Here is a 21,690-nt window from a genome sequence, read left to right as displayed (position 1 = left end):
ATGGCTACCTGGCATTTTTGTGTCTACCATATGAACCATAATTTATTTAACCAATCCTATCCTGTAGCAGTGTGCTTGGATCTATTTTATTTCCAGTGTTTTACTACAATCCATAGTTGCTCTGCTGAACATAAACATTTATGCTAGACTTGGCATAGTTTCTAGTTTCCTAGAAGTGACACTACTGGGTCACGAGAAAGGGAATCTGATTGGTAGAGACAAAGTTTCCCCCAGACAAGAAATTCTGGGAAGGTGTAGAGAAGAGAAACAAGTAAAGACTTTATGGCCATATTTGCTTGGCAGAAGTAACAAAAAAATGACAAGAGGGGGACAGATGGCAGCACTTCTAAGAGTAAAAAAAAGAGCGAAGCAGGCTTGGAAGTTTGTATTTGAAACAAACACTAATGAACCAGGTGTAGGTTCTTAAGAACTAAAGGCTATTAGAGAAGAATACTTCCAGAGATCAACTAACTGGGAGAGGCGTGAAACAATGAAAATTTGATGTTGGGTGATAGGACTTGAATAACTGAATTTAAAGGGCAAAGAGAAGGGAAAGGTCATTTTGGAAAAGGATTCCAAATTTTCCAGGCTGGACAACCCAGAAACCACAGAATCCTAAGATTCTCTGATGGTGACTCAAGACCGTGAAGAAGGGAATGGCATTTCATGGACAGAGGAGCCTGGCAGGCTACAGTCCATGGGGTCACAGAGGGTAGTACACGACTGAGCGACTAACATTTTCGCTTATATTATTTTAGAATTTATTTATTTATAAATATACATATAAGATGTATTGAGACAATAAACACTATAGGGCAGATAGAAAGTAACCTGGCAATAGGAGATGGCTGACTGGCAAAACAGGCTACTTAATTAGTAGATCCCAAAGCAAGAGAAAATTGTGGGGCACTTGTTCAAAAATTTTTTAAGCATTTCAAAGGGTGATAGCAGAACATTAAACCAAGTGTGGGCCCAAGAAGCCGACCCTAGTGATCAGGTGATAAGCACGGATCTGGCGACCTAGAAACCAGGAGGCATCGCCCAAAGGACTAACCACACCCTCGCCCTCCCACGGAGAATGAGCCCAGGGAAACTAAGGGTCTCTACTCCCCTATCTGCCCCGAGGCGGCACTGGGAGGGGACAGATGACAACACTTCTAAGAGAGTGCTGTCTGGGGTCGCTGAGGTGCACCTCGGCCCTTGGATCTAGGCGCCCGGCACGGACAATCAACACTCCCCCCGCCCCCAAACACATACATCCCACCCCAGCAAGGGCAAGGATCCCAAAGTACACAAGTCGCGGCCTTGGACTTAGCCGAGTTACTCATAAACCCGGAGGAGGGGGTAGGAGGCGCCACGCGCCAGGACCGGCCTGGGACGGAGAGGCACCCGAAGGACAGAAGGTCTAAGGAAAGCCAGCAAATCCCTGAGGGCCCAGGGGGCGGCTGAGAGGAACTGACAAAAAGTAAAGGCCAAAGGAGACCCGCAACTGTGTTAGGGAACGTCAGCAAAGACCGCCAGGGGGTGACCTAAAAAGTTGCCAAAACTGCTAACAGGAGGTCTAGAATAAGCAAACCCTACAAGAACAAGGCTTCCGGAAGTTAAGCCCGGAAGGGAGGGTGTGAGGGCCCATCACGTGAACACGTCCCAAAGGCGCCGGGCACCCCTTAGGGCAGGGACAGCAGCAGCTGCAGTCGGCGAAAAGAGAAAGGCTAGAGCCGAACTGGCAAAAGGGGAGAAAAGAGTAGGTCCTTAGAGGGCGTCTGAAAAGTGCGAAGCCAAATTAACCCAAGGGACCGACAGCAAATTGTATCCCTTGCTAAGACATCTCACGGAAGCACAACAACGTTTTTTGTAAGCCCCGCCCCTCGCCCATCTAGTCTAGTTCCGTCGTCTCATATTCAGGAAGCAGCCGGTTCCCTACATACTCCTCCCACAAGGAGCGGTCGCCCCTACTGGGTTGCGCGCTTTCTCCTCCCCTAAACCCCTCGCACACTTTCTCCCGCCCGTCTGTCAATCACCGCGCTCAGCTGTCCAGTAAGCTGGCCAAGAGGGCTGGGCCGTCAGGGGTGTCGTGTGACGTCCGTGATCCGCCGGTCGCGGAGCGGGGAGATGCGTGACGAAGGCGGCGCGTGACGGAGAAGCGGTTAGCCGACGCTGCGGCGGCAGTCCGTGTAAACAAGGCCTCGCGCCGCTGCTGGTCCTGCGACTGCTTCTCGCTGGTGGGTGGTCTCGCGCGTGGCGGTAACCGCAAGCTATGTGGGAGGTGCTTCTCAGCTTCCTCCCTGCCTGCCCCCGCTTAGCGTACACACCCCCGGAACACCACGTGGGCGTGAGGCAAGGAAGGGGGGGTGTTAGGCCGACTTTTAACCTCATTGGTTGTTGCTGCCACCGGCTTTCGCAAGGGAGTGCTCTAATTGGCCGGTAAGGGGGGCGTCGAGGGGGTCTCTGAGTTCTAAGGCTTCTGATTGGCTAGATGGGGTAAGCTAATGAGGCGCCTTTCCTTCCGCGAGGGGTTTTGATTGGTTCTCCAGAGAGGTTACCTGGGAATCCACCCCCATCCCAGGGACTTTGATAGGTGAGTTTGAGGTGGAAAACTGAGAAATTCCTGTTCAAAGGATTTTCACTCGTGAACTAGGGTCACGCCCTAGGTTTCACTCTGCTTATTTTGCTTCACAGGATCGGGAAAGGTTTGTGTTCCAGAAGCTTTGGGAGTTGTTACAGGCTGAGGAAAAGGGATCTCAATACTTAGGAAGGGTCGCCCTCCTAGAGATAGCTACTATCGATCTCAGGAAACTCTGGTGTTTCTAGAGCAGGCTTTGCTTTCACCAAACCCAAGGAGGTGACAGGAGGAGTCCCCACACAGGACTTAAGGATGCTGTGACCAGAAGATGGGATCACGGAACAGTAGCAGCGCAGGAACTGGGTCCGGAGACCCCTCCGAGGGCTTGCCCCGAAGAGGGGCTGGCCTGCGTAGGAGTGAGGAGGAGGAAGAGGAGGATGAAGATGTGGATCTGGCCCAGGTACTGGCCTATCTCCTACGCAGGTAACTTACCCCTTGGTGTGTCCCCGCCAGGCACCACCAGAGTCCCTTGATACCAGCTCCAGTCAGGGAAGCTACAGAGAATAGGGAATGGGATCAGCCCAGAACAGCTGTTCTGTTTGAGCAGAACAGCCTTCCCTGCTGGACACTGGCAGCAGTCCCCTAGGCGGGGTAAACAGGATGGTTCGCTCTTGTGTTGAGGAGACTATTCAAGGGAGTCTAGCTATGATTACACACGTAACCTATTTTCCAAGTAAGTAAAAAAAATAAATAAATAAAAAAGAGGGAAGGGTGCCCTGGTGGGAAGGAAGTGCTCTGAGGGGTGAAGAAAAGAGTTGGGGAAGTGGGTGTTGAATTTAAGTGAAGTCATTGACACATGATATGAGGCCATGTGGATTCACTTGAAAAACAAGTTTAAATTAACCTAACTCTAATCCCATTCCTGAAGAAAGAATGCTTTGAGGGAAGTGACCACCAGGAATTGACTAGAAAGGGGGTACAACTGCCTTTGATTCTTAGCTGTGGCTCCTTGAGGGAGAAGACCGGCTTGGGAATCCCTTCAGAAAACCATGTCTTATGCTAGACTCCTTGGGCAGAGACTCAGAAGGAAATGCTCTCAGAATTTTTAACTCTCTGGGAAGCCAACTCAGTAGATCAGTCAACATCCGTACAATGCTGGGATTTTCTACTCCTCTTATAATAGTGAAAATTAGCTTCCTGGTGTGTCTTATAGGAGACAAAATAACAGAGGGTCAGCCTCAAACCTCAACATGGGGACGGTACAAGGGTTTGAGGACAAGGGAGTCTATGAACTACATAACCATTGACTCTGAATTTGGTTGGTCTGGGGAAGGGATCCTCCCCTTTATCATGGGGGGTCTCTCCACAGAGGCCAAGTGAGGTTGGTGCAGGGAGGAGGTGCAGCAAATTTGCAGCTCATCCAGGCCCTCTCGGACTCAGAGGAAGAGCATGACAGTGCCTGGGATGGTCGTCTTGGAGACCGATACAACCCACCGGGTAAGAAGAAAGGCAGACAGGGACCCTAACATCAAAGGATTTCCACTATAAAACTGTAAAAAAAATAATTTTGGCAAAAATTGAAAGAAAAAGATGAGATAATTCAGGAAATGAGGGAGTCTTTGCAGCCTCAGTATATTCAGCCACATTGAGAAGGCTGAGCACAGCCTTGCTAACTGTCCACTGGTGCTGGAAAAGACCTAGGATGAGACTTCTCTTTGGTGCTCACAGTGGATGCAACCCCTGACACCCGGGAGCTGGAATGCAGTGAGATCAAGACACAAGTGGAATTGGCCACAGGACGGCTGGGACTTAGGCAGGCAGCGCGGGAGCTCAGCTTTCCTCAAATGCTGCACCAGGTAGGCCTCCCCTCATCCAGTCTGGCAGCAGGCCTATCAGTGCAGCCAGAAGCCACAATCCCAGAAAAGAGGGAAGTAAGCTTTCCAAGGAAGCCTCAAGTGCTGGAGCTAGAGAGCTCTCAACCAGCCTGAGTGGGCATTTGGTGGGACATATTACTATGTGCTGGGTTCGTTCCTGTAGCAAGAGCAATGTTTTTGGAGGAGGGGGCTTGGTGTGGCTGAGGTGGCCCTCTGTTTCTGCTAGCAATATTCCCCAATCCCTTCCTTTAGAGAGAACGGGGCCTCTGCCACCAGGGAAGCTTCTCCCTTGGAGAACGGTCTCGAGTGATGTCTCAGTGAGTATGGGGCTTGGTGGAGAGATTCCAAGGGCCAGATAAGTCTATAAACTTTCTTAAACTTTGAAGGGATGAGTGTTAAAGGATTCTCAGGGATATTAAAGTTAGGTTATGTGGGGTTGAGGCTTTGAGAGTGAGCAAAGTGGAAAAGTATAGTAATTGAGAGGATGATAGAATGAATCAAAGACAAAGGCTATACCCAAAGCTGGGAAGAATGCCCTTGTACTCACATCCAGCTCTGTTAGGATGCTGCTAAGTGGGACAGGAGCCATCCTGAGTTTCTCTTACCCTCACTTTCTTTCTGCTTCCCCAGCTTCTTGCCCAACGATCTGGGCTTCACTGATACCTACTCTCAGAAGGCTTTCTGTGGCATCTACAGCAAAGATGGTCAAATCTTCATGTCTGCCTGTCAAGGTACCATACCCTAGTCCTACCAACTGTCTTAGAACAAGAGTTGTTCCCTCTGACTGATGATAGAAAGCCCCAGATCCAGGGAGCTCAGACCCTGGCTTAAGGATGCTTAGCTAGAAGACATGTTTTGTCCCATGATCAAGGGAAAATTCCACAGATCAGTGGTGAGTGACAGAGGTCTGATCTAGGGAGGATTCCAGGAGGCTGTTTTCTAATTCTGCCTGATCGCCACTCGCACAGACCAGACAATCCGACTATATGACTGCCGGTATGGCCGCTTTCGTAAATTCAAGAGCATCAAAGCCCGGGATGTCGGCTGGAGTGTCTTGGATGTGGCCTTCACCCCCGATGGGAACCATTTCCTTTACTCCAGCTGGTCTGATTACAGTGAGTGTGCCCCAGACCTCCATGGTCTCTCCAGCCGGGGACCTGAGGTCTCCAAATACCCATCTCCTCCGTGCCATGACTCCATGCCTTTTCCTGGACAAATTACTCCCCGGGTCCAGCTTCCTTCCCATTTGTTCTATCTCTTCCCTGACTCTACCCCCCTTACCTCAGCCCTGAAAGATTCTTGTTTCTCTTGCTTCTCTTAGTTCATATCTGCAACATCTACGGGGAGGGAGACACACACACTGCCCTGGATCTAAGGTACTGGCTTCCCTTCCTGGTCAGACTCATCAGAAACTACTCAAGAAAGGCTCTCTAGGAGCACACCTCTTGAACTGGAACTCCTGCTTAGAGGGGAAAGTACACCGATTGCAAGTTTCTCTGTGTGGATCCTGGGAGGGAACCACCCAGCCTTTCAGCCAGAGGACCAGGATAAAATAGATGGCTGCAGGATTCTTCTCACTTCCTCACTGAGGTGCCCCACATTCTGGCATGTGTGCTGGCGGGATTTCTTTTCCCCTCAGCAGTGTGCCTCACCACCCTCGTCACATTCTATGTGGATTAACCAGGGCTAAAGGAAAGTTCAGTTAATGCAGCTCCTCCTTGTTTCTTTTCAGGCCAGATGAACGTCGCTTCGCTGTCTTTTCCATCACTGTCTCCTCAGATGGACGAGAAGTGCTAGGAGGGTGAGTGTTCGTGGGGATGCCTCCAGAACTTAATGAGACAGAAATTCTCCCAGAAACGGGCTCTACCGTTACAGAGACCACAGCAGATACCTGTACCCAGGCAGCCATGGAGAACAACCAGAACAACCAGGGCTTCTCCAGGGCCAAGATTTATGAGTGGCTTCACTTCTCAAGCACCATTTCCCCAGCACGAGATGGGAGGTCACAGCTAACTCTTCTCCCACCTCCTGTATAAGAAGACACAAGGGCTTGCCCCCTAGCGGGGCTTGGAGACACAGTATCTCCAGAGCATTCATAGCATGGGTCCTCTCGGTCCTGGCTCCAGAGCCCTCTTTATCCCCTTCCCTTCAGGGCCAATGATGGCTGCCTGTACGTCTTTGATCGAGAACAGAACCGGCGGACCCTTCAGGTATTGCTCCTGAGATTTCAAGCCTCTGCCTCCTGGTCCTTGGCTTGTTGGAAGACCTAGAAAGATGTTGTAAACATCCTGGCCCCTTTCTCCCCTAGATTGAGTCCCATGAGGATGATGTGAATGCGGTGGCCTTTGCTGACGTCAGCTCCCAGATCCTGTTCTCCGGGGGTGATGATGCCATCTGCAAAGTGTGGGATCGACGCACAATGAGGGAGGATGACCCCAAGCCTGTGGGCGCGCTCGCCGGACACCAGGATGGCATCACTTTCATTGACAGTAAGGTGGGTGCAGAGGCAGGACCGCACAGTCAGGCGACTGAGTTGTGGTGTCAAAGCAAACAGATGTGGCAACTCATCAAGCTCCTCCTTTAGCCACGGTTTGCAAGATCGGCACCATCCCATAAGGAGCAGGGCTTTCTGTACAAGAAAAGTAGAAGACAATCTGATCCGATGTAGAACAGGAGCCAGCCAGTGTGCTGGACAAAAAAGGGGAAACCTAGCCAGGGTGTGTGGCCCGTGGTAGGAAACCAATGGCGAGGCCCACCTCGGTGAAGATAGAGGTGACCAAAGAGCAGCCTGCGTTCATACCCCTCAACTGAGAGAGGGGAGCGCTGATCCTCCTTATCCATCCTGGGATTCACAGGGTGATGCCCGATATCTCATCTCCAACTCCAAAGACCAGACCATCAAGCTCTGGGATATCCGCCGTTTTTCTAGCCGGGAAGGCATGGAAGCCTCTCGCCAGGCTGCCACGCAGCAAAACTGGGACTACCGCTGGCAGCAGGTGCCCAAAAAAGGTGAGAGCGGAAGTAGAACCTGAGATCTGGAGAGTGAAGAGTCAGGAGTGGTAGTTAAAATATTTAACCTGTGGTAAGGCCCAGCATGGGCATGGTGGATGGAGCTGGGACCCCTCTCCTGACTCCTCCTGGCCAGGCATTAATTTTTTGTTTGCTGAACCAGGGGAAAGTCAGGGGTTACCAGTGTGGGAACTGGGGATCACTCACTCCAAGCCAATGGATACCAAAGTACTACAGCATCTTGACAATCAGCAGAGCCATACTGGCATATATCAGCTGACTGTTTGGTGAGGAAAGAGACACCAGCTGGGGATTGGAAAGATGACTGTCTGTGAGCACCAGTGTTTGCTGAGGACTGGTGATACAGGAGAATCCAGACTTCCTAACCCAGGGTTTGCCCTGCATCCCTCCCCAGCCTGGCGGAAGCTGAAGCTCCCAGGGGACAGCTCCTTGATGACCTACCGGGGCCACGGGGTGCTGCACACCCTCATCCGTTGCCGATTCTCCCCTACCCACAGCACTGGCCAGCAGTTCATCTACAGTGGCTGCTCCACTGGCAAAGTGGTCGGTAAGGACTGTGTCAGACCAGGGGGTCTCAGGAAGGGCAGGAATGTTCCCCTGGCATTCTACCTGTAACCACCAGTGAGCATCTTAAAAAATCCAGTGAGAACTATAATGAAATTTCATTTAGCCTGAAGCAGGGCAGCTTAAACAGAGAAAGAGAAAACATTCTATTCATTAGCATTTTAAATTAAGAAAGGAACACAGAATTCTAGTCAGTAAATATACTTGATCACCAAAAATATACACGGTTCTGTTTTTTAATCAGTCAGGGAAGAGATTACAGATGAAAGGTAGGAGGGAACAGAGACAGAAAGAATGACACAAAAAGCAGCAAGTCGTAAAAGATGTTCAGCCACTGAAGCAGGAGGAATGCATGAAAAGAAACACAGACACAGATGGAAGGAGCCTAAGATAGACCTAGGGAGGTGCTGAGATGAAGGCCCATCCAGGGAGAGAGAAAGGTGTCCAGAAGAGGAGCAGCAGGTTTACAAGTCTATGGAGACAGCCCCATGTTCAACTTTGTGGTGTCTCCCATATCTTGTGAGCTTTCAAGAAAATTGCTGCTTTAAAGCCACATTTCATTTTCTTAACTGTAGACCCTGTAACATTTAGCTAAGGGCCAGAGATACCCAAGCTCTGCTAGATCATATTCTCAACCTGAGGTAGGGAAAAGAAACTAACAGCATTCCCACATGTGGGCTTTGCTCCTCTGGAAAGGTGGGAAGTTGCCTGAGAGGCAGGGAGAGATGAGGGATGGCTGGAAGGTCTTCTGGCTGCCCTTCTCCACTCTGGCCTTCCCTGGACAGTGTACGACCTCCTCAGTGGCCACATCGTGAAGAAGCTGACCAGCCACAAGGCCTGTGTGCGTGACGTCAGCTGGCACCCCTTTGAGGAGAAGATCGTCAGCAGTTCGGTGAGGATGCTGGAATAAGGGAGGCCAGTGTGTGTCTGGGACCGTGTGAGGGCAGCATCCCCTGACTGCTTGCCACCTTCTGCCCTGCAGTGGGACGGGAATCTGCGTCTGTGGCAGTATCGCCAGGCTGAGTACTTCCAGGATGACATGCCAGAGTCGGAGGAGCATCCCAGCACCCCTGCCCCAGTGTCCCGCCCCTCTACAGCCTTTTCCTCGCCCCAGTAGATTTGACCTCCAGGCCCAGTCATGGGTGAGCCTCTTCACCAGCTCTCCACCTTCTCCTCCCTTTCTCCCCTATGGGGGATCTTTAGGGACTCACTGGCACTGGCTGGGGAGAAACAGAAGCCCAGGCTTTGGGCCCCTAGCTGACCCCTGGGAGATCCTCCCTTTGGGGTAGTGTGGTCCTCTCACATGCTCACACCCAATCATCTTGGACCTCTGTCTCTGGCCAGGGTCTGGCAGGACTGCCATTATCTGATCAGCAGGAGAACTGTCCTGAGTGTTTTTTAATCATGTTTGGATGTTAAGTGTTAGCTCCTAGAGTAGATGCCTGGGGCCAGGTCTGAACTGTGCCATCAGCAAGGCCCATTGCCTAGGCCTTCACTTTGAGGATTAGACGGGTCAGTCAGAGGGCCAGGAGTGCTGGCCTTTGTTCCAGAGGTCCTAATGGCTAGAGCTCTAGCCCCTCAGGGAGAGGCGGATGGATAAGCACCCTCCCACCGTGGGAATTATGTCTTCTCTCTCATGCATCTGGGTCTTTGGGGGGAGGGGTACGCTATGGTGTGAGAGGCTCTGTGTGGCCCCACACAGGGAAGGTCCTCCCCCTCCCAGAATGTTCCATCATGCCAGAGGCCAGCAGCTTCAAGGAGGGATGTTGAAGTAGGACTCCTTTGTCCTCTTACTGGCTTTGGCTCCCTCAATAAACTCTGTGGGAACCTGGCTCAGCATCCGTCTGTCTCTCTCTTTATCCTGTTGCAGATCTTTTATCCCCTCACTTTAAGAAAGAGGTTTCAACAAAGCTTTCAGATATGCTCCTCTGTTAGAGAAATCACTGCTTTGATGCCCGAAGATGAAGGGGAATACCAAAATCATTTGTTAACTGAGCTTTGCAACAGGGAGTCCCTCACAGACCTCAGAAACTTCTCAGCAAATGGAAACTGAGATAATAGGAAGTAAACACATTTTAGATGAGAACCCGGAACACCCACATCAGCTCTGCTCTGGAGCTGGTCCAGTCTATGGAAAGAAGTAGCCCAGAGCTGGAAATCACCTGGTGGGCACTGATGGCAGGCCCCATCTGGGCAACTTCACACTCAGGACCTCACCCATTCTCACAGCACCCTTTTTTCCAGGTGAGGAAATGGAGGCATGCAGAGGTCAGCCACCATGCCTCAGGGCAGACCCATGGTGTGAACTATAGGGGAGCAGCTTGGCCTGACCTTCCCCATTATCTCTAAGGCAGTTCTGGAACCAGAATGCACACCTTCAAGGGGTCTTAGAGGCACAGTAAGGGGTTAAGACATGTACCTGTTCAACAGCAAAACACTTTTAAAAGAATAAATTTTCCAGATGCTTGGCCTCCAGGCATTCTCTTTCCTCCAGTTGACCTGCCTGCATGAAACCATCACACAGATCTTCTGCCCTACTGGCTCCTTTCATCCCCCCTCTGCCTCCTTGCCTAGGATGGACTCCCTGTTGCAAAGCTTAGTTAACAAATGATACCTATCTCTACCCCCTAATACCCAGAGATGCCACCCATCTCACCCAGAACTGTTTTACCTCCAGGATGCTAGAAGGAGATGCCAACTAAAATGATAAGTGTCCTCAATCAAGGCCCCAAGGGCCATCTGTTCTCATTAAGAGATGCATTTCCAATACAATCTTATTGTATTATTATCAAACTTTGTGAAAGGTTTGTTGTACAAATAATATATTTTGTGCTACTAACAATTTTGAAATTTGTACTAATTTATATGGAAGTTCAATACAGAAGAAAAAAATTCAACTTATGATCACAGGAAATGTGTAAAAATTGTTTCAAATCATCTACTTTTTTTTTTTTTTGGCAGAGACTTATGTATGATCAATGAAAGATTTTCAGGCATAAAAACATATTAGGATAAATTCTGTAGGGAGAGTAGAATGGCAATATAATTTCCGACTGTTAAGGTCTTGTCACATTTTTAAAAGGAAAAATGATGAGGTATATAACTAGTGTTGTCAAAGTGTTAGTCGCCTGGTCGTGTCCAACTCTCTGCGACTCCATGGACTGAAACCCACCAGGCTTCTCTGTCCATGGGGTTCTCCAGGCAAGAACACTGAGTGGGTAGCCATTTCCTTCTCTAGGGGATCTTCCCGACCCAGGGATCAAACCCTGGTCTCCTTTGTTGTAGGCAGATTCTTTACCATCTGAGCCACCAGGGAAAGAGTTATATAGATAGCTTTGTTTTTTAAAAGTAAGTATACATAATACACTAGATATTTTGTCCTTTGCAACTATTTAAAATTACAGTGAAAAATTCTGTGTCAGCTCAAAAATGTGTGAGTGCTTCTGGAGGTCTTCAAGTATAGAGTCCCTAAGCACATGCTATGTCACGGGATGGGCAATGGAATCTGGAAGGATCCTAATTGGTGAATCCATCTTGGGCAGTTTGCAGATGATGGTACGAGGACCAAGGAGGGTTAGTTTATTTTCTCAAAGTCACAGAGCTGGGCCAGAACCCAGGTACCCTTTCTTGCTCATTCCTTTCACTACTTCATGAGCCTCCACAAAGGTAGCCCCTGAAATCCCATTTCTCAAATCTCATTTTGAGAAATGAGAAGACAAATAAGGATCTCACAAGAGTTACTGAATGAATAACAGGGACTTCCCTTGGGTAAGTTGCTCACCACCCTATGGCTCCAGCCTCAGTGGTCAGGCTCGGAGGCCACTTTCTATGTGTGGCCAAGCCCTAAGGTAATTGAGGGGCACAACCCCAAGGATTTGATGGACTCCAGACTGGGGATTTTCCTCCTAGGGTCTCCTCCACCCCCTATCAGGTGGGAGTGAACTTGATCTTTGGGGCTCTGAGAGTCCAACCTCTGTGGGGTGGGGGTGACTTTGGCTGACCAAATAGGGACAAACAGACCCAAGCAAGCTGTGGACAAAAGCAGCCCTGAACTACAGGAGTGGCCCTGAAACATGAACATGGTTCGAGCTAGAGACATAGGACCTAAAGTCAAGGGACACAGGACTAACAGGGAAGGAACAAGGCTGTTGTCAGGAAACACACCCAAAGTGAGAACCGTGCTGACGTGGCAACCCTCAGCCCCGGCCCCTCGCTGCCCCCCGCCCCTCTCCCCCGCCTGCCAGCTGCCAACGGGGCTCTGCCCTGTGTCTGCCACACCTGTCACTGCCTGTCCTTGTCCGGGGGGGCCCCATCAGCCCCTCCTCAGCTGCTCAGCAGAGCAAGCGGTTAGCGGGGAGGGGAGGGAACATGGAGCGGGGGCCGGTGGTGGGGGCAGGGCGGGGGGCTGGGGCCCGGATTCGGGCCCTGCTGGGCGGCCTGGTCAGGGTGCTGCTCTGGGTGGCCTCTGCCTTGCTGTACTTTGGAAGCGAACAGGCTGCCCGCCTCCTGGGCAGCCCCTGCTTACGGCGCCTCTACCATGCCTGGTTGGCAGCAGTGGTCATCTTTGGGCCCCTTCTGCAGTTCCACGTCAACCCTCGGACCATCTTCGCCAGCCATGGCAACTTCTTCAACATGTGAGTCCACTCAAGGCTGGGGGCGCTGGCTGCCTGGGCTCAGGGATCCCGGCTCCCTCCAGGTTTCTGTCCTCCTGCCAGTGTGGGACACTAAAAATAGACTAGGAGGTTGAGGAGAAAGTCAGAGGGGGGAGGGGAACAGAGCCGTGGGGGTACAGGATCAGGACCAAAGAGGAAACATGGACCCTAAAAGACTGAATGGACCAAGGAGATGGCGAAGTCCAAGTGGATGTGGGCAAAGGGGGTAGAGGGCACAGAAAACAACAGGGGGATGATAGGTGCGGCTGGAGACAGAGCCAGGGTGGGAACACACGGGGAGCGATGGGGCTGAGGGGTCTCAATAGCCTTTCCTCTTTTCTGCCCACAGAAAGTTTGTGAATTCGGCCTGGGGCTGGACCTGCACCTTCCTGGGGGGCTTTGTGCTGTTGGTGGTCTTCCTGGCTACACGGCGCGTGGCAGTGACTGCCCGGCACCTGAGCCGGCTGGTGGTGGGGGCAGCCGTGTGGCGGGGGGCCGGCCGGGCCTTCCTGCTCATCGAGGACCTGACCGGCTCCTGCTTCGAGCCTCTGCCCCAGGGCCTGCTGCTCCACGAGCTGCCGGATCGCCGCAGCTGCCTGGCGGCCGGCCACCAGTGGCGGGGCTACACGGTCTCCTCCCACACCTTCCTGCTCACCTTCTGCTGCCTGCTCATGGCCGAGGAAGCAGCAGTGTTCGCCAAGTATCTGGCCCATGGGCTGCCTGCCGGCGCACCTCTGCGCCTTGTCTTCCTGCTCAACGTGCTGCTGCTGGGCCTCTGGAACTTCTTGCTGCTCTGCACCGTCATCTATTTCCACCAGTATACTCACAAGGTGGTGGGGGCCGCCGTGGGTACCTTTGCCTGGTACCTCACCTATGGCAGCTGGTATCATCAGCCCTGGTCTCCAGGCAGCCCCGGCCATGGGCTCTTCCCTCGTCCCCACTCCAGCCACAAGCATAACTGAAAGGAATAAAGTCACATCAGACCTAGCTCCGGCTCTGCTCATCACTGGGTTGGCAGGACCTGTAGAGGGTGGGCAGAATAAGAAGAGAGTGTAATAGTCGCCGGGGTTCCCCAGTCATTCCTTGCTGTCACTGACCTTGAATATCCTTATGCTTGACCCCTATCCCTCCCACTGTCCTTTCAGTCTCCTGGGCTCTGCAGACGTCAAGCTATCCAGGGCTCTGATGTCAAAGACTGGCACTGCCAGGACTGGGAACAGTGTCCTCAGGGATCGGCAGCATTCCCACTAAGCACATGCTCCATCTCCAGCTTGGTTGATTTGTTTTTCCTGCCTCCAGCACTGAAACCCCCCTCACCATCCTCAGGGGCCTTTCTATCTGGGCACCCTACTCAGCCACCCTTTCTACCCTGTCTTTCTAAAGAGGGTCTATATGTGCTCATTTTCTTAAAAGACGTTCATTGAGCCAAAGCATAGTTCTTTGCCACGTGAATAAGAAAGACAAAGTTTTTGCTGTTTGGGGGCCCATGGGTTACTGCCTGATGATAAACTCACAAATAATAATACTATGGTGCTTACTCTGTATCAGGCACCATTCTAAGTATCTATAAATTCTTTACATAAATTCACATATTTAGCCCTCACAACAACACCATGAGGTAGGAGTGTTCCCACTGTACATTTGTGAAAATGGAGGTACAGAGTTAAGTAAGTTTTTCACAACTAGTAAATACTGGAGCTAGAATTATTAACCCTGGCAGTAGGGATCCATTGTGTGTGCTCTAAAACAGAGATCAGCAAGCAACAGTCCTCCTGTGGCCAGTGTTTATATGGCCTGAGAGCTAAGAAATGATTTTACATTTTTTAATGGTTGAAAAAAAAGAATATTTCATGACAGGTGAAAATTACATGAAATTGAAATGCCACTGTCCATAAATAAAATTTTAGGGTAACTAGCCACACATTCAAGTGTATAGCTGGTTTCCTGCTACAATGGCAGAGTTGAGTAGTTGCTACAGTTACTACAAAGCCTAAAATATTTACTATATAGTCTGACAGAAAAAGTTTGCCAACCCCTGCTCTAAACCACACTATCCTCAAAAAAGAAACTAACTTCATAGAGATAGTGCTGTGAAGGTACTAAAACAGGCTGCTTTCTAATATACCTGGAGGGATTTATGTTACAGTCAGAGTTCTTTCTGAAGAAGTGGTATCTAAGCTGAGAACAGAATGACATCCTAAGGCAGGGTAGGTTGTGTCAGGCAAAGGGGTTAGCAAGAGCAAAGGCCTTGAGGCAGGAATGAACAACGCTGGCAGGTTTGACAAACAACTGAAAAGTCCAGGTATTTATAACTGAAAAGAGGGAGAAAACAGTGGAAGGCAAAGTTGAAGGGGAACAGGGTGCCAGACAGGCCTTTTGGACCAGGAAAGTCCTTTGGATTCTAAGGTCAACAGGAAGTTGAGAAAGTTTTCAGCAAGAGCAAGGTGGAATCCTGCTGCTGCGCGCTGAGTGGGTTACAGAGGAATGGAGTCCACAAGGGTCTTAAGAGAGCTGACCGGGTCCTGTGATGGGATGATGCCAGAGTCTGAACGTCACTGCGTAGGCCAGACGATGCCCATGGAGCCAGGGGTCCACGCTGGCAGAGCAAAGGAAGGAAGGCCAAGTCTTGCTTCACCACCCAGAAAAGAAGAGAGGCAGGTAAAGCTAACCACTGTCCCAGGCGGCGCTGGGAAGAGAGCCCAAGGTCTGGGGCAGGGGGCGGGAGGGGTGGGGAGCCCAGAGGAGGGTCCCCGCCTGGGGGCCGGGGAGGCGGGGCGTCAAGGTCAGGGCGGGGAGGGTGGGGCAGGTGGGCGGAGTCGTGGGCGGGGAATCGACGGCTGGCCGCGATGGGGATGCGGGGAGGAGAAACGGCGCCTCTCCGACTCTAGGGGGAGCCTCGGCTGGGCTGCCTGCCGTCACTCAGCTCCTCGCCTCTCTCTGGTCTGTCCCCGCCTCCTCTAGTACCTCCACTCCCACTACCCAGGAAGGCCGTGCGGGGAGCGAGCGCTGCTTTCACTTTCCCTTCCCCGTGCCCACTCCTCGCTCCGCGTGCGGCGCTAGGCCCCTACCCCGGCCATGGCCACGCTCAGGGTCCTGCCCGAAGCCCAAGCCAAGGTGAGCGCTGCGGGTTCGAGGAAGGGCCCATCAGGGAGGCGTGCCTCCGAGAGGCTGAAGGAGTCCGTGACCCGCCCCCCAGCCCCTCGAGTAGGGGTCAGTCATCCGAACACTGGTGGGCCCCGTGCCCAGAGCACCTGAGCCCGGGGAGCCCCGCCAGGTCTGCGTGCGGGAGGAGAGGCGAGGCGGCCGAGGTTCAGCGGGGTGAGGTGAAGCGGAGCCCTGGCGTGGAAGGGAAATCTGCTGGCCCGGAGCCCGGGCCCACACACAGATGGGGATCGGGCCCTGCCCTGCCACCATGGGAGGCCCCGCGCCCATTCCACAGGGCACTCCGACCCTGCCCCAGTCGCAGCAGCTCTCTTACATCCCTCCTCTCACTGCCCACCGAGGGATCTGTTCCCACTTGAACCCTTCGCCCTTCACCTCCAGGAATGTTATTCCCCAAATCCCGCCCCTCCACCAAGTCAGACCCCATGCAACCGTAAGAGTTCTCCAATAAACTGGCCATGAAGCCAGATGTCTGAAAGGCTGCCTGTGTCCCACAGGTGGATGTGTTCCGTGAAGACCTATGTACTAAGGTAAGACCTGCGTGGTCATCACCCCACCCCTCCCCAAGCCGGGTGCTCAGCCCTACTTTGCTAGGCGCCCTTCCTTCACTGCCTAGGAAGGGAATTTGATTCTGAACCCCATCCTCCCTTACCATTACTCTGCACACAGACAGAGAACCTGCTCGGGAGCTATTTTCCCAAGAAGATTTCTGAGTTGGATGCATTTTTAAAGGTACTGGGGCTGGGCAGGGAGTAGAGGCCAAAGGGAGAGCTTTGGGGGCTGTGAGAGTGAGGAGGTGAGAGCTCGCCCCTGCCTCCAGCCCTTCTCCCACCCTGCACCAGGAGCCAGCTCTCAATGAAGCCAACCTGAGCAATCTGAAGGCCCCGTTGGACATCCCAGTGCCTGATCCAGTCAAGGAGAAAGAGAAGGAGGAGCGGAGAAAACAGCAGGAGGCAAGCTGGGAAGACCTGGGAGGAGGGACCCAACCTGGGGAGAAATCAGCCTCAGGCCTGACTTCCAAGAGCCTCCCTTTCCCCGCAGAAGGAAGACAAGGATGAAAAGAAGAAAGGGGAAGATGAAGACAAAGGTATCGCTATGGTGGAAGGGACTTGTGTCTCACTTCCAAGGAGCTCCTCCCTAAGAATGCCTTTTCCTTGCCTGGCACAGTCCCAGTCATGTGATTGACCCAGTACCCACCTCCTAGGTCCTCCATGTGGCCCAGTGAGCTGCAATGAGAAGATTGTGGTCCTCCTGCAGCGCGTAAAGCCTGAGATCAAGGATGTCATTGAGAAGCTCAACCTGGTGAGCCCTCCCACTTCCATCCACACACTTCAGGTCAAACCCTTTGTCCTCCTTTGTCCCTACCAGTTGGGCATGACACCTGCCAGGTCTTAGCAGGAGAAGGCACAGCAAGTAAAGCCAGAATTCCAGGCCATGGCATTCAGGACAGACCTGACACACTCCCATTCACTGTGGGCAAGGAAACAAAGGACAGGAAACTGGGAATTGGGTTTGGGACTGATGGGGTTTCATTGTCATTCCCTCCTCCCAGGTCACCACCTGGTTGCAGCTGCAAATACCTCGGATTGAGGATGGGAATAATTTTGGAGTGGCTGTCCAGGTGAGAGCACTGTCCCACTCCTCTGCCAGCCTTCTCTCTCCAGTCCTTGCTGCTTTCTACTTCCCCTCCTTTCTTTCCCCAGGAGAAGGTGTTTGAGCTGATGACTGCCCTTCACACCAAGCTGGAAGGCTTCCACACTCAAATTTCCAAGTGAGTCATTGCCCACTGCTCTGCCTCTGGCAGAGACTGAGCCCTCTGCTCCCTCCTCCTCCTGCTCCATACCCTTCTACTTCCCACAGGTATTTCTCTGAGCGCGGTGATGCTGTAACCAAAGCAGCCAAGCAGCCCCACGTGGTAGGTGAGGCCTCAGTCTGGGTGTGAGAGAGGAGGGACACCCTTGAAGTCACGCCTGATCTGAGTCTCCCGTAGGGTGATTATCGGCAACTGGTGCACGAGCTGGATGAGGCAGAGTACCGGGATATCCGGCTGATGGTCATGGAGATCCGCAATGCTTACGTGAGGAGGCGAGGGTGGGGATGGGCTGAGGCAGCTTTCCCAAGCCACCCACTCCCTAACCCTGCGGGCTGGGGGGTGAAGGGTTACAAAGTTTGACCTCTCCACAAGGCTAGAAATGGGGTACAGAACCACTGGGAGCTGGTGGCTGACTCCCACTCCACCCTGGCCCCATAGGCTGTGTTATATGACATCATCCTGAAGAACTTCGAGAAGCTCAAGAAGCCCAGGGGAGAAACAAAGGGAATGATCTATTAAGACTCTCCTCTCATTCTGTGATGGCTCCAGCAGAGACCTTCTGACTTTTACAGGAGACTCCAGACTTTCCCCACCTTCTGCCTGTTGGTTTCTCCCTCACCTTGCCTCCCAGGCACAATAAATATAGTCATACCATTGCCCAACAGCCCAAGTCTCTTTATTGGATCCTGAGCCTCCCCTCTGGCCCTGGCTCAGGTATTTCCATTTGTGGGACCAACCCACTGGGTGATTTGGGCGTTGAGCTGCTGGTTGGTCCAATCCTCTCGGATGTCGTCAAGGTGGCAGTCAAAGTCCACAAGGTGCTGGTGGGCCCGGCCCTCTAGTAATGCTCCCACCATCTGTCGTGACTCTTCCCAGTCCCTCCACATCACTCTGAAATAATAACCCCCATGGCAGTCAAACTCAGCGGGAGTGGGGCCAGGTTAGGGTCTAGAGAAGGACCCTTGGGACAGAACCAACAACAGGAGGCTCAGGAGCTGTGGGCTTCCAAGAAGAGGTGGAAGAAGTGGGGCACTCACAAGTTCTTGTCCTTGGGGACCCAGCGGAGACCATGGTTCTCCAGGACGATAACTGGGGGCACGTGAGGCTGGGGTACCAGTTTCTGATTATCCAACTGTGTGGACAAGGAAGGGCTGGTGAGGGTTTCAAGGGTTCCCCCTTCCTACTTTCTTTCCAACTCCCCACTCCGAAACCCAAGCCTCACCATAATAAGTACTGCATCAGGGAAGAACTCAGCAATCCGCCCAGCGATTTTCAAGGCCAGGGGCCCAGGGCTGTGTAGAAGGAAGATCAGAGGAGTGAGGAGCATACTGTGGGCAGACTGCATCCATCTGAGCTGGGCCTCCTAGGCCTCAAAGATGTGGATGCAGTGATGACCTTTCCCTGTATCTGGCCTGGGGGGGGCCAGGCCTACTTGATGCTTCATGCATAACTGCCTGATGCTTGAGTGCTGTGGGAAACACATGCTCAGACACTGCTGGTGAGAGTGGAAATCTAAGATGGTCTTTCTGGAGAGTAATGTGGCATAACGTTCCAAACTTGTATACTATACATACGCTGACCCAGAAATTCTACTTATAAATTATTTACTGTATTAATAGGACAGTGTCTGTAATAACAAAAAAAAAAAAATAGAAACAACCTCAATGTTTAATGTAAAGCATTAAATAAATTATGGTACACCCATATTTGTACTATATAGCTGTTAGGGTAAGGTAGCTATTAGTGTAGAGATGGAAAGATGTCAGATATTTATTAAGGAGGGAAAATCAAATTACAAAACAGTAGAGTGTGATCCGAATACTTGATTATAACTAGATAGCTTTTTCTGTATATAGTTGACCCTTGAACAATGATGGGGTTAGGGGCACAGAGCCTCCAGCAGCTGAAAATCTGCAGATAACTTTACAGTAGGCCTTCCCTATTCTGGATTCCACACTGGAATTCAACCAACCTTGTTGTCCTGTAGTACTGCAGTACTTATTCAGTGAAAAATTTTTGCCTGTTTGTGGCCCCAGGTAGTTCAAGCCTGTGTCCTTAAATGGTGAAGTGTATACATAAAAAAGAAACTTCCTTTAAAGAAAGTTTCCAGTTGAGCTTTCTTTGTGTTTTCAGCACTTGTTGGGGCGGGGGTGGGGGGGCATCTCAGTTACAGCAGGTGTCAGCCTGACATTGTTCTACCCGCCCCCACCTAGCTCCTCCAGAAAAATACGTTTCTTTATATTTCCTCACTGCGTAAGCAGCCTAGTGCCTGCTTTACAGTGCCTAAGCCTTGGATGAAGGGAAGATGGAAGGAATGACCAAGAGAGGTTCTCTTGACACCCCCCACCCCATAACCCTTAGCCTTCTGCCTCTGGCTACCCCACTCACCTCTGGTCGTCCAAAGCTGCATTGGCATGGTAGTACCCTGCCACTACCAGCCCGGCCTGCGCGCCCCACACATCCACCTGCCATGGGAAAGGGGCCATCAGTAACTAAATCGTGCCGCCCGCCCTGTGGGTGCGCATTACTGCCAAGAGACCAGGGATGGGCTTGGACTAGGGGTGTTAGGGGATTTCGCGGTGGTCGGTGGGCGTCCGGCAGCGGCACCTGGTTGAGTGCGACCTCCAGCATGACAGACAGGGCCAGGTGGCTGTGGAACAGGGGCACACAGTCGGTGAGGCACAGGCATTCTCCCGATCGCGGCGCCGGCGCCAGCAACAGCCCGTTGACAGCGGCGTGCGGATACCGGGCGGCGTGCAGGCTCATCTTCACGTAGGCCCGGGCCGAGATCTCCACCTCCCCCATGGCGAGCGAGCGGAGCCCCAGCTCGCGTTCGCGAAGCCCCCTCCAGAGCCCCAGAGCCCTCCTGGGCCCTTCCCCGTGCCCCCTCACTTAGGTTCGACGGTGACGCTGACTCGACTCGAAGGCAGCCAGTCAGCTCAGGCCGACCTCGGCCCGGAGCCCGGCCCCCACCTGGCCCGGAATGAAGGCGGCCGAAACGGCATGTTGCAGCACCGAGCTCCGCCTCTCCCGCCCCCAAGCGGCGCAGCCTCCCACAAGCTGAAGCCGGGCTCCGAGTCCGAGCCGCCTCTGGAGTCACGCCCACATGGTACTCTTTGATAGGCTTAGAGGGTCTCGTTTGGCCCAGTCACCTGCAGTATCCAACCCTGCCCCGCCTTTGACTGAAAAACCGAAGAGAGTTGCCCGCGGGCTGATTGGCTAGGCTATCCCACTTCGGTTCTTGATTGCAAGATGGCTGCGTCTGTTACCTCTGCTTCCCGTCCGCACAGGCCCCGTTGAGCCCTCTGGGTGGAGCCCGCGCCCAAGTCGAGAGTCTGCCGGAGCCGTGGACTCTCGAACGTGGGTACAGAGCGGACAGCGTGGTTCCTACCATGAAATTAGTGGGTCTGTGTTCTAGAGTGGTTCTGCCAGTTACTAAGCCGTGTTACTTTCGCACTTCAAGTTATCTGGCCTTTGGTTTCCTCAGGGAAGTAATTGCAGAATGGAGGAGGGTAAAGGTCAAAAAGAATTTTATTGACCTATCATTCCCATAATGTCTTGTGGTATAATTTCCTTCGCCTTAATGCCTTGGGAGTGTTTTTTACCCTCTCAACCCTTGAGAAGAAGCCCAACCATCTACCCATAATTTTTCCAGTAAAACCTCATTCTCCCTCCGGGCTTGCCCTGAGCTGATGACGTGGGTTGTTCATTCCCTGACCTCAGCCGCAGAGCCTTCCAAAGCCTGATTATTCCTATAAGAGTTCTGCCCAAATGCCATCTCTCCCAGGAAGCACTCAAGAGACCTCCAGATGGAAATGATCTTATGAAAGTCCCAAATACAGATTATTTTCATGGCTGTCATGGCATGTAACAGCCCCCACCCTGTTCTTTAGGATGACTTCCTAAGAATAGGATGGATCTCTAATTCATCTTTGCCTTCCTGGCACCCCTCCCTTTCCTATCACCACATTCACATTTAGTGTCTGGACACAGGTGACACTTGAAAGTAAAAGTGTTAATTCTCAGTCGTGT

The 21,690-nt window shown here is 52.2% G+C and overlaps 4 protein-coding genes across 9 annotated transcripts; 3 read left to right on the top strand and 1 right to left on the bottom strand.

Moving 5' to 3' along the window:
* The first annotated feature begins 1,919 nt into the window (after positions 1–1,919).
* DCAF11 (DDB1 and CUL4 associated factor 11) lies at positions 1,920–9,862 on the top strand. 6 transcript variants are annotated; one of them, XM_020880963.2, is made up of 15 exons: positions 1,920–2,222; positions 2,867–3,046; positions 3,933–4,060; positions 4,292–4,419; positions 4,690–4,754; positions 5,068–5,168; positions 5,406–5,552; positions 5,759–5,813; positions 6,170–6,238; positions 6,590–6,647; positions 6,746–6,931; positions 7,293–7,446; positions 7,862–8,014; positions 8,817–8,923; positions 9,014–9,862. In XM_020880963.2, the coding sequence occupies exons 2-15, from the start codon at positions 2,892–2,894 to the stop codon at positions 9,146–9,148; spliced, it is 1,641 nt and encodes a 546-aa protein (XP_020736622.1). In that variant the 5' UTR covers positions 1,920–2,222; positions 2,867–2,891; the 3' UTR covers positions 9,149–9,862. The 6 variants fall into 6 exon arrangements, with proteins under 6 accessions (XP_020736622.1, XP_020736620.1, XP_020736617.1 ...); XM_020880961.2 differs by having other exon boundaries at positions 2,840–3,046; XM_020880958.2 differs by having other exon boundaries at positions 2,817–3,046.
* A 94-nt stretch (positions 9,863–9,956) lies between these two features.
* On the top strand, positions 9,957–13,670 carry FITM1 (fat storage inducing transmembrane protein 1). Its single transcript, XM_070468829.1, has 2 exons — positions 9,957–12,665; positions 13,033–13,670. Exons 1-2 carry the CDS (start codon positions 12,400–12,402, stop codon positions 13,643–13,645), a joined length of 879 nt encoding a protein of 292 aa, XP_070324930.1. The 5' UTR covers positions 9,957–12,399; the 3' UTR covers positions 13,646–13,670.
* Positions 13,671–15,629: 1,959 nt separating this feature from the next.
* PSME1 (proteasome activator subunit 1) lies at positions 15,630–18,322 on the top strand. Its single transcript, XM_020880986.2, has 11 exons — positions 15,630–15,797; positions 16,343–16,375; positions 16,515–16,577; positions 16,688–16,798; positions 16,887–16,932; positions 17,050–17,147; positions 17,398–17,466; positions 17,549–17,616; positions 17,706–17,760; positions 17,836–17,922; positions 18,097–18,322. Exons 1-11 carry the CDS (start codon positions 15,759–15,761, stop codon positions 18,175–18,177), a joined length of 750 nt encoding a protein of 249 aa, XP_020736645.1. The 5' UTR covers positions 15,630–15,758; the 3' UTR covers positions 18,178–18,322.
* Positions 18,313–20,720, bottom strand: EMC9 (ER membrane protein complex subunit 9). The gene is made up of 5 exons (XM_020880987.2): positions 20,266–20,720; positions 20,047–20,123; positions 18,881–18,950; positions 18,696–18,790; positions 18,313–18,549 (listed from the first exon to the last, which is right to left on the bottom strand). Exons 1-5 carry the CDS (start codon positions 20,461–20,463, stop codon positions 18,369–18,371), a joined length of 621 nt encoding a protein of 206 aa, XP_020736646.1. The 5' UTR covers positions 20,464–20,720; the 3' UTR covers positions 18,313–18,368.
* Between the last annotated feature and the right edge of the window lie 970 nt (positions 20,721–21,690).

Source organism: Odocoileus virginianus, chromosome 6 (assembly GCF_023699985.2).
Source record: "Odocoileus virginianus isolate 20LAN1187 ecotype Illinois chromosome 6, Ovbor_1.2, whole genome shotgun sequence".
Classification (NCBI taxonomy): domain Eukaryota; kingdom Metazoa; phylum Chordata; class Mammalia; order Artiodactyla; family Cervidae; genus Odocoileus; species Odocoileus virginianus.
Note: the sequence above shows the minus strand (reverse complement) of the source record. Positions and strands in the feature narration are given on the sequence as shown.